This window comes from Micropterus salmoides, unplaced genomic scaffold (genome assembly GCF_014851395.1).
Source record: "Micropterus salmoides isolate LMB-PRFRI ecotype aquatic unplaced genomic scaffold, ASM1485139v1 Ms_hic_scaffold_14, whole genome shotgun sequence".
In the NCBI taxonomy this organism is placed as follows: domain Eukaryota; kingdom Metazoa; phylum Chordata; class Actinopteri; order Centrarchiformes; family Centrarchidae; genus Micropterus; species Micropterus salmoides.
The window spans coordinates 10,869,399-10,880,601 of NW_024040485.1; the positions used below are offsets into that span (position 1 = coordinate 10,869,399).

The window sequence follows — 11,203 nt, forward strand, 5'->3', positions numbered from 1 at the left end:
ATGCATCTTGTCGCTGTTACCAATAATTGCACAGTGTTTTATAGTCCCACAATAGCTCTGCTCTATTTCCTTCTTCAATACAGGCTCAGAGGGAAGTCCAAGTCGGCTGATGACCTGTTCAAATTCAGCTCTTCAGAATCTGATAGCTCACCCTCTACCAAGCAGGTAACCTTCGTTGATATTTTATTACATAATCAAAAACATTGTGTCTGCATACTCGACTAGAACATTCAACCCTCTTTTACTTTTTGCTTCTCATATAATTGTTGTTAGTGTCCTATACAACAAGAAATGCTGACATTGGTTTTTCAAAGCACTAAGTGTGCTGTAAGCTGACAAACACATGAACTCCTTACACGTGAATCAAATAAGGCCTCCCAATCTGTGCCTCATCACCTTTCCTGGCCCAATTAGGCCAGGGTGCATTTCCGCAATCTGCCCAAACGCAAGCGGCACTTAGCCTACACCCGCAGTGGTTTGATGATTGACTTTGGGGGGTCCAAGGAGAGCGAGTACTGGAGCTTTCCGCTGCCTCCCATGAGCCCGAATGCGCCCAGCCTGAAGAGCTCGGCCAGTAGCGAAGATATCCGGGTCAAGGTACTGACCAAAGAGAGTTTTTGACCAACTACGGCTCTCCTCTGCATGCAGGCCTTGCATATGTATGCCCCGAACTGACTTAAGGTTGCAATGTTCTGGGACTTCTTTTTTCTGCTCTGCAGCCCAGGATAAAAAAGTGAGCAGAGCCTATTTCCAAGCTCATTTCTGATCTTTTTTGTTTCTTCACCCAAATGAGCTGTAGGTCAGCAGGTACAGGCTCACTACAAAATATGGTCAATTGTTTTTATGTCAGTGTTTGGTCACTTTAAAATTAAGATTGTGACTTTGTACAACAGTCTTTTGAGTTTAATCATATTTATCTTTTTAACTATACATGGCAACCTGTATTGACCTTAAAGTGTATGGCATTGTACATATGAACCAATTATTATATAAATGTTCTTCAGGTTATGGCAGTAATTATACTTTAAATAATGAAAACATACTGGCATGTTGTTGATAATCCAAATCAAAAGTGAAAAATATTATTAGTGTACAGAGCGAGTCGCATCTAACAATGAATGTTTAAACATAGGAATAAGATTTAGAATCTGTACATTTGTCAATTAAATCTCACTTGCGTGTGTGTAAATAATAAATGTTTGTAACACACTGACACAATGTTATTAATACTGTAAATGAACTAACTTATACTAATTAATGCAAAAAAGGTCAGAGTTCAGTTGGTGGCAGGTGACAGTCTAGCTTTGCATGAAAAATTGGTGAAGGACTACCACTATTGTGCTGATATTTTATCATGTTTATGTTGTCTGGTTTAGTGGTGGGGGAGGTGTGGTGCAGCTGCTGCAGGGCCATGGTGGGGAAACAGGAGTAACATGTTTTTTGGGATATCAACAGCAGTTTTAGTTTTCTTGGGAAAGTAGGTTTTTTTTGAGTTTCTTGTTCCCAAGTAGTTTATACTTGGACTTAAAGCATGTTTTGATTCTCATGCAGATACCAGCAGAACTTGATGGGTCAAGGTTCAGCCTTCCACCAAGGAGTACCAATGAGGACTCAAGACAATGGGGATCTAACCAATCACAACCCACAACTCCTGATAGGTAAAACCCTTCACTCAGTTCAAAGGAAATTGTTTAAGGTTGTGAGTTTTCATGACTGAGCTTTATGTTTTTACCAGTACTTAATGTATTTGATATGTTGCTGCATGGAACTTATACAGACTGTCTTTTCAACAGGGTTTGGTTTCTTGGCAAATTCCTGAGAAAGCGAGCACCTAAATATTCCCAGAACAATGACTCTCCGTCCGATAAAACCGGTAAAAAGCAATGCAGGTTTTTACAAATAAATATACATATACAGTGAACTCTAAGTTTGGCAATTTAAAGTGCACTGTAAGGTGGCATAAAGTAAATGTGAATAACTTAAGGTCTACAGAAACAATGACATGTGTCATAGCTTTTTGCATGGTAATCTATATTTACTGATCATGCTTGTTCACTAGTTAATATAATGTGCCTACATGATTTTGGGGGGTTTGAAGAAGCTCTACTGAATATAGAAATATTTATTTTCTTTAGAAGTGTATATACATATAGTGCCTATACATCACTTATACATATACTGTAGTAGATGTAGTGTTTAAACTTGTAATAGTCATGTCAGACTAATAATGCCACATCTCCCTCATCTGACTGCAGTCACCTTGCCCAGCTACACTCCACATCCCTACCACATGCCAAATAAGAACAGTGAGAGGGTCGAACGAAACCCGACCATTCGAATTAGCCGGGCCACACGGGTGACGGAGTGGAATGTGTCTTTGGACCGTGAGATCACCGACCCCAAAGAGCTGCGAAACCTGGACGAGTTCCTCGGCAATCAGGTGAGACCAAAGCAGCAAATTGCTAACTCTGGTTTTTATTTATAGCACTTCCAAATGTTGACACACATATGGCTCTTGCTTGTTTGTACTCTAGATGTGCAGTTTAATTTTAATTATGTGCAGTACATACATACATTCAGCTGTTATGGATGGAGCATTGTGAATGGCTAAGGCGGGAGGTGCCAGGGATTACTGACAACATCAGTGTTGTTAAAAGTGGCATTATATACACACACCATATACAGAGACTAAGGTCCTTACCGCAGGGGCACAGGATCAATGCCAGCCCGAAAAATATAAAATAAATAAATTGATAGCGGCTGGTGCTGAAATAGATCTCAGTCATGACAGCTACAATTACTCACATAATCACTTCCTCTTAAGTGATTGTGCCTTCAAAATAAAAGCGAGAGAACATTTTTTGCAGCAATGCTTTATGTCAAGTTTATTGAGAGCCTTTACTTTGAAAAGTTCTGAAGGACATTCAGAAGAGTCTCCGTCCTGCTTAACACACCTCTGAAAAAGCCGTCAGTAAACGTGTGATTGGATTCCCCTGAATTTCCTCAGGGAAATGAAAATAAGCGTCCATAGGTTTATGAATGCTGATCTTAAACAAGGGAGAAAAAAAATATTGGTAGTATGTTGGGATCGATCATACAATCCTCCCAACAGGAGTCCCACACACTACCAACTGAGCTAAAGGTACACAAGTATTGAGTATCCACCAATTTGAAATAATTTGACTGTGCAAGCCATGTTTGCATGAGCATGAGCCAAATTTGGCCTCATGGCAGACTTATTTGTCGATCTCTGCTCTAGCATTTTGGAAAATAACACGAGCACTCTGTACAGGATGGGCATTAAATATTGTATATATTTTTTGTAATAATCCTGTATTCTGGGGCTCTCAGCTAGCCAAAAGTTTAAGCCACATGCCACATAACTGTCCCCCCATTCGATTCCAGCGGGGGACCTTTTGTTTCATGTCGTACCCCTTTCTGTCCCTATCCAATAAAAAAAATCCTTTGTTCTACATCTTCCTCACCTTTGTTCTCAGGTGAATGAGCTGCGAACTAGAATCAAAGAGCTGTCACCAACAGAGAGCATCTTCCTCTCAGCCACCATGCAGTTCAGAGAGACCATCAAAGGCATGTACTCTGTCCAGGTCAGTTCAGCTTCTTCTTTATACAATATACAGTTTAATCTAGTAGGATCTGCCAGCACATCTCTACCATTCATGATCATTGTGGGAAAACAAACTGACCTGCTGTTATCAGTTACTACAGTTTTTCTGATGTTAGTATATAGAATAAAGATCAATTAAAGTTTATTTTACTGTTGAAGTCACTTAAGTCTGTTAAAATCTTACAAACGAGCCAAATTAAGAGGCTTGGAAAGTGGTCCCTAACTGTACTTTTCATACACACTTTGTGACTAACAGAAGCCCCAAATCAGCTACAAAGATCTGATGATGGGCTACCACAACAAAGTGAACACACTAGCAGGATCCAAGCAGAAGGAAGAAGTCTCGCTGGTGGTCAATTTGTTTCAGTCTATGCTGGACGGCTTTGTTAGGGGCGAGATAAAACGAGTGGAAACTGAACCAGCCAAGGTAATTTTGAGAATTTCAGTTAGTCATCTGTCATTAAACTACTTGATCACATGACTCAGTCATATAACTCACTTCTGCCTTCTCTCAGGCCTCCAAGGTGACGAAGAAGAGGCGGAAAAACGACACCTGTGTAAGTTGAATATCTTTACCGGTATTGTGAAGTTTCTGCATTATCTGGTACAGCCAGGTAAATCATCCAAGTCCATTGTCTCTACATCCTCTCTCTGCAGCTTAATAGTCCTCTGGATCACCTGTTCAGCACATACCAGGTGAACATTATGCAGTCATGTGACTTGTGTTGCTCCTACATCTGGGGAATGGAGAAGGCCTACATGTGCAATGGTGAGTTCAAAGAGCTGTAAGAAAATGAAAATAACAAATGATGGAGGGACACGATTAAATTAAACAAATTTTTTTCTCTAATGTTTTTCATGTTAGCTTGCAAGTTTATATGCCACAAGAAATGCCTGAACAAAATCATGACAGGTTGCTCGAAGAGGTGTGCCAAGCAGGTAGAAGCAGACATCTATAATACTTTTACAAATAGTATACTACGATAGCAATACTCTAGCAACATACATTTTAATTTCTCAAGACTCCCTGTCCATAAATCTCTTATGTCTTGTGATAGGACGACCATGGAGCAGGCTCTGTTCACTTTGGGGTGCAGGTGTGTATCCTTACCAGTAAAACCCACCCTGTGCCCAAAGTGGTAGAGATGTTGCTGATGCATGTGGAGCTGAACGGCCTCTACACAGAGGGTATTTACCGCAAGTCGGGCTCAGCCTGTCGAGCGAGGGAGCTCCACCAGCTTCTGGAGACTGGTAAGAAGAAATTCTTGAAAATTGAAATGTACAAAATATTGTCTGAGGAACCCAACAAATCCAGTCAGCTACAGTCTACTTGATCGGTCAGACTTTCACATAACATTATGTTTCTTGTTTTATTAAGTGGCATTATTGGTGTGGAGCAAGGACACACATAGTCTATGGAATTTTCTTATACTTTCTTCAACTTTTTAGTTCCCCGGAACCTTTTTCTTTATCCACCACAGGGACACTCAGATTATTTCCATTTTCTTTCTTTTTTTGTCTTTCTTAGTCTGGTCTCCTCTGTTAATCTGTGTTTATTTATTAATTTTTTAATAGTTCAAGTTCAAATTAAGGAAAATCATAACTTGTATGCTGTATTTTTAAAGCAATTTTAAAACTCTATAAATCTGTCTTTATGATGATAAAATATTGTCATATCCTTTGTCAACCAACTGTGTAGACTGAAAAATGATTTCACATAATATTAAAATTATTTTAAATGTTTTGGTGCGTGTGTTCTGTCTTGTGGCATCAGATCCTGAGGCAACATGTTTAGAGAACTTCCCCATCCACACCGTCACAGGTCTGGTTAAACGTTGGCTCAGAGAGCTGCCAGAACCCCTCATGACTTTTTCCCTCTACAGCGACTTTCTACATGCCACAGGTGAGTAAATATTGATGTTATTAGTGTAAACCAGAAAGGTGTGCATTTATGCATTTTTTTTCCCCCTTGTTTTGCATTCAAGTACATTCCTGATAAATGAGCTCAGTGTTTCCCACACATAGACTTTACTAGGACGGGCCACCCAGGTATATTAACGGCTGCCCATAGTACAATTAAAATGATGAAATAAGCTACTAGAAATAGAAAACCACTGCTGCTGCCCATGTTTTTAGTGCCATAAAGTCACTTACCTATTTATACACTGCAGGCAGCAACTAATTATTTTCATTATTGATCATTCTACAGATTATTTTCTCAGTTAGTAGATGAATCATTTTTGTCCATCAGAAAATAGTCAAAGAAATATCAATTTCAGTTTCCCAGAGGCAAAGGTGACATCTACAGACGTCTTGTTTTGCCTAACCAATAGTTCATAACTCAAAAATATTCAGTTTAAAATGATATAAAATACATATTAATATAATATAAGACATAGCCACATTGGAGAAGCTGTAACTAGTGAGGTGTTTTTTGCTTTGTTGCTTAAAAAACTACTAATAGATTAACCTATTATCAAAAAGGATGCAGATTTCATTTTCAGCTCTACTTGTGATCTTCTTGTCAGGTTTTTTAAGTTTATTGTTCTCCATGCTTGTTTGCCCCCAGAGCTGCCAGAAAGCGCTGAGAGAATTAGGGCTGTATACACAAAGGTTGATGAACTTCCTTCCGCTAATTATAACACGTTAGAGCGGCTCATCTTTCACCTTGTCAGGTAGGAGGATCTCTATTATTCCCTTATGCTGTTTATACTCTTTTAAAGTTAATGCTTGTGTGTTGCCAAAAAATAATTTTTTCCACTATATTCTAAAATGTTGCAGTGAATCTTCCACTCTTCATGGTGATTATTTGATTCTGAGGGGTCTTGATCTGTGGGTCTTTTTAGGGTTGCAAAGGAGGAAGAGCACAATAAGATGTCACCAAGCTCTCTCGCCATTGTGTTTGCCCCCTGCATCCTGCGTTCACCTGATGTCAATGACCCCTTCCTTGGTATGAATGATGTGTCCAAGACTACACTGTGAGTCAGACTTCACACTTCCATAACACTATATTCAAGACGTTTTATTATATGTATTTCTTTATTTCTTGCCAGCTTCACAATACTGTTTGTGTTTCTAGATATGGACTGTTTTTATGGGGATATATTCATCTTTGACCATGTCGTCTGCAGGTGTGTGGAGATCCTGATCACTGAGCAGTTCAGACGCTACAATGAGAAGATGCAGAATATCCAGGAGCTGGAATACGCAGAGGCCATGGCTGTAAATCAGCTCAGACTAAGGAGACAAAACACGGTGAGAAAGAACTACAATGCCAAAGGAAGATGCATCATGAAATAACAACTGAGAGCCTCTGTCAGAAATTTTGTTTTTAAGTCAAACTGGCTGGAATATTGCACAGATTATGCCACGGGAAAAAGTATACCAACTAACAGAAATGTAGTAAATTCACTGTCAAGTGCTGTCTTGATTATCCACTTCTGCCACCAGGTACTGTTTAATTTAATATAAATCTGATAAAAGTAAGATTCAGGAAGTTACCATCCTCCTTTATATTGATATTAATCCATACATTTACACCTGGGAGGTGGCCAGAATTAGCCAGAGTCACCTAATGTTTAATGTACAGATTAAACAATGAAAAACTCCTAAAAATATAAATATGTTTAGTATCGATAGCTTAACTTCTGAAACATTCTAAAAAGTAGATTACAGTAGTTGCAGAGCAGCTCAGTTTTGGTTTGGATTTGGAGCCAGTGTCTCTATTTAACATCTGATCTCTGTGCAGGTTGTTGAAAAGCCTTCACAGCCGGTTCCAGAGCAAATGCATTTGGATGAAACAGAGACAACCCTCATAAATAGGATCAAGTCCATCAAGCAAGAAAAGTGAGCTAAAAAGAATCAGTGGAGATAAGTGGACTGTGCACAATGCATTTAAATTAATTTGAAAAATAATATCTTGTTTTGTTAATTTCAGGGTGGACTTGGCCTGCAGGTTACCTGATTTGGAACAGGAGAACTCTGACAATGACAACCTGGACTCGTTGTCATCAATGAGCATGGAGAGCCTGGAGAGCCTTGACTTCGAAGGTCAGTAGGGAGGTATGGTACCTTCACCTTCCTCTATAACTCACTAAAAAGGTTAATGTGATTATATAGTTTTTTCATACCTGTGTTAAAATTACCTAAGGGACTGCGGCGGTGGGGGCATGATGTTTAGGTACCAGTGAGACATAAAATACAATCCAGGAAGTCCACTTGGAGTATATATATCATTTGTGCTTGTGCGTATTTGATTGGCCATCACAACATTGTGGTGGATGACGTTGCATTGTGGTCCAGCAAGTGTCAACTCAGCTGCAGGATTACACTGCTTTTTTTTTCACCAGGGCCTTCTATGTTTGCTAATCTGATGTTTCTATTACCAGGAAAGGTGACCATGCAAATGAAAACCCAGATACCTGACTGTCCTCCCCAACCTCCGGACCTGGCGCAGAGAGTCAGAAGTCTAATGGCTGAAACAGATGATAAACCAAGGGAATTCGCATCAGGACAAAAGACAGATGTTACCCAAAGCATGTGTTTCCTTCAAAGCCAAGACAACTCCCCAGCCATCAAGCCCCAGGTCACCAGTAAGACTTTAAATGGGAGCTTTGACAACATGGATATCCCTTACATCGATGATGATGAAGATGTAAGATGAGCATAACACCAAAAGTTGTAATAATTGGACTATTCTCAAATATGTATTGGCATTTGTTATGTTAAGACTTGTGTGAAAAGTAACTGTGTGCCTAGTTTTATAGAAATGTTCATTTGTCAATGCTGCTATGGAAACAAAGTGCTTTGAGAATTTATATGTATGTAATGGGAGATCATACGGAGATCATACGGAGATCATACGGAGATACAGATCTGGAGAAGACCTAACAGCAAGGACTAGTTGACTTATTTATACCAATACACACTGTATGAGATTTTAAACATATTTCAGAATTGTAGAGCACATATATTTTTAAAAGGTAGGTATTGTGGACCAGCTCTATGAAGCCGTCAACAGCTGTGTTTAGAAAACAGGACATGAGGAGGATGTGGGGAAAAAAGATGTCTTGCAAGTGTACAAAGTGATTCTCTATTGTACAGTGTGACGTTGTATTGTTGTGCATCTGAAACATTTCAGTTGTCTGCTTTTCATTTTCCTCTGGTATATACCGCTGTGACTAACCCCTAATTCAGTATAAAGGAAAATAGTCATATAGCTGCCTTATAGACTGACTGAAAATACTTCCCTCTGTCACTTTTGTTGGTATTGCAAGGCTGTGCAGTTTCACCAAGTAAACGTTTTGAAAGTGCATTGTTTTGGTTTTGTTAAAATATGCATGGTTGTAGATTTATAAGTGGTAGGAATAATGCGTATTGGGTTGAGCATCCTTCAAGTTTGACTTTTGTCACCAATTGAAATAAATGGACTTTAACAAATAATGCAGCTTTGATGGCACTGGATGTGGTATATTATGGTTAAAAAAACAACTAAAAACCTAGACAGCACAGTGTTTCCCATTAATTAACGAGACCATGGCGGCCCGCCATAGTCTCAAAATGAAACGAAAATATTTTTACACATCTCATAATTACATTTCAGACCTCTAACGCTGTGTTTTTCGTCGCTGCTGCGCGCTACTGTGAGCTCGCACGCTCGCATACTTTGGCATTCGACTCGAGACAACCACTTTTCTTTCGAGGTAACTACGGTAACGTTAACGGTCTGTTTCTGTCACTCGTCTGTGAGGTGAGAAGGCGATTAAACTAGCCGCACCTAAATTTGGAGTGCACATGTATTCAAGCCTTTATGGTAAGTGAAACGGCCCAGAGCGAGCTGTCAGGCAGTCAGTTTGTCTCTTTACAAAGACAAGTGTTGAGATATGGGAGTCCTACCGGAAGAGAGGCTGTGAAGTCTTCACATTATCAATTTTTATATACAGTCTATGGTTACACCATAGGAGAACCACATACAACATTATTTTTTTTGGAAAAACATTAAATAAATTTGTTGACTATTGTTGCTGTTTCATCACCATTTATAGCTTTACAATGGGTTTATGATCAAATAGTTTATTAGAGCACAACATTGTTTACAAGCATACAAAGTTCTTCATAGATAGCCTCTTAAGTTTGCACCAAATTATTGCATTTTACTTTAAAATGTACAAAATGTTCCTCCGGGGGGCATGCCCCCTGACCTACCAAGAGGGTCTGAGGCCCACCCACCATAGTCTCTTAAAATCCTGTGGGAAACACTGCAGAAAAACCGTATACCGTACATGATGGAGAAAGCTTGTGAAAAACTGCTCAAAATAAAAATGAACATGAAAGGTTATTTGAATATGGATCAGTCTTACATTGCTTCCATGATGTGTTACTGTTAATGTTTATGCTATACTAGACAGACTACATTTTTGACAAGTTAAGAGAGATTTAATGTCAAAACAAATTACATTAAATATGAAATATGAAACCACCATGTAAACTTATCTACTGTAATATGTGAAGAAATTGCAAGACTGTACCTAAGGTAGAAGTTGAGAGAAATACAGATTTTTTTAATTAATGTAACTGACATTCCAAAGTGTTTGATTATGGTTAAATATATAATAAAAATGTAATACCTTGTCAATTATCAATTTGAGTCAAGAATCCTAATCAAATATGAGCTCCAAACAATCAAGTTAATGCTGTGATTAAAACCTTTTAGACCATTTGCTGGTCTTAAACTAGAACTACTTTCTAGGTTAGAACAGTTTGAATTATTCTGATTCTTTATGATACTACATCCTTAGTTTGAGTTTTAAGTGTGCATTTTAAAAGTGCAAACTTCTCTTTTTTGTAGTGACTCACTATAGATTTCTAATAGCTGCACGCACCCTGTAGCAGATTCCCAGCACAAGAGGTTTCATTTTTAATAATTTCCCTTTTCCCAGAAATCTAAAACTTAGTGAACACCTCTCTTTTCCATTCTGAAATGTGGTTTTTTGGACATCAATTTCCAAAGTTATTCTCTAAATTATGGATCTTTTACAAAGATAAATTAAAAGTTTAAAATAGTTTCAGTTCAGTCACTTCTGATGACCTTTGCGCAAAGTCTAATGTGCGTAAATGGAACCTAATTAAAGCCTACCGAATTTAACATATTTTTAATCCCTCATAACAATAACAACATAAAGAAAACAGCTTTGTTTGATGGTGTGCCACATTGTGCCACTTTTGAATGAATTTCTAACACATTGTGCCACCACACTATGTAATTATTTTAAGTAGCTTTTTATTTAAACTGGTGTTTGCAATACATAGTCATCCCAATTATATTTTTAAGACATGGTAGTTATATTTAGTTTTAAATTTTGTTCTGGCATTTTATTTTCTGTATAATCTAGACAACGTATAACTTAATGAAATGTGTAATGAAAACACAATACTCAAAATGAAAACATGAAGAGACAAAATAGTGACTGACAAGGTCTTTAAAATAAAGATAAAATAATATAATAACATATAAACGAGCAGAAGTATCAGAACATCTAACCAGATACCAGAAAATCTATCTATGCCATAGAAGTTATA

At 38.2% G+C, this 11,203-nt stretch overlaps 1 protein-coding gene across 4 annotated transcripts in view; it reads left to right on the plus strand.

The window, feature by feature from the left end:
* The window catches only part of myo9b (myosin IXb), a 32,520-nt gene extending 23,453 nt beyond the window's left edge, over nucleotides 1-9,067 (plus strand). For 2 of the 4 annotated variants that reach the window (XM_038717599.1, XM_038717598.1), the window contains exons 24-41: nucleotides 84-165; nucleotides 415-597; nucleotides 1,552-1,658; nucleotides 1,794-1,873; nucleotides 2,256-2,440; nucleotides 3,498-3,605; nucleotides 3,882-4,052; nucleotides 4,141-4,182; nucleotides 4,283-4,394; nucleotides 4,491-4,564; nucleotides 4,684-4,876; nucleotides 5,400-5,528; nucleotides 6,195-6,300; nucleotides 6,472-6,603; nucleotides 6,757-6,880; nucleotides 7,374-7,471; nucleotides 7,563-7,675; nucleotides 8,014-9,067. In XM_038717599.1, coding sequence (XP_038573527.1) covers nucleotides 84-165; nucleotides 415-597; nucleotides 1,552-1,658; nucleotides 1,794-1,873; nucleotides 2,256-2,440; nucleotides 3,498-3,605; nucleotides 3,882-4,052; nucleotides 4,141-4,182; nucleotides 4,283-4,394; nucleotides 4,491-4,564; nucleotides 4,684-4,876; nucleotides 5,400-5,528; nucleotides 6,195-6,300; nucleotides 6,472-6,603; nucleotides 6,757-6,880; nucleotides 7,374-7,471; nucleotides 7,563-7,675; nucleotides 8,014-8,288 — 2,314 coding nt within the window. In that variant the 3' untranslated portion in view covers nucleotides 8,289-9,067. Of the gene's footprint in view, nucleotides 1-83; nucleotides 166-414; nucleotides 598-1,551; nucleotides 1,659-1,793; nucleotides 1,874-2,255; nucleotides 2,441-3,497; nucleotides 3,606-3,881; nucleotides 4,053-4,140; nucleotides 4,183-4,282; nucleotides 4,395-4,490; nucleotides 4,565-4,683; nucleotides 4,877-5,399; nucleotides 5,529-6,194; nucleotides 6,301-6,471; nucleotides 6,604-6,756; nucleotides 6,881-7,373; nucleotides 7,472-7,562; nucleotides 7,688-8,013 lie in introns of all 4 variants that reach the window. The other 2 variants (XM_038717601.1, XM_038717600.1) reach the window with 2 other exon arrangements.
* The last annotated feature ends 2,136 nt before the right edge of the window (nucleotides 9,068-11,203 follow it).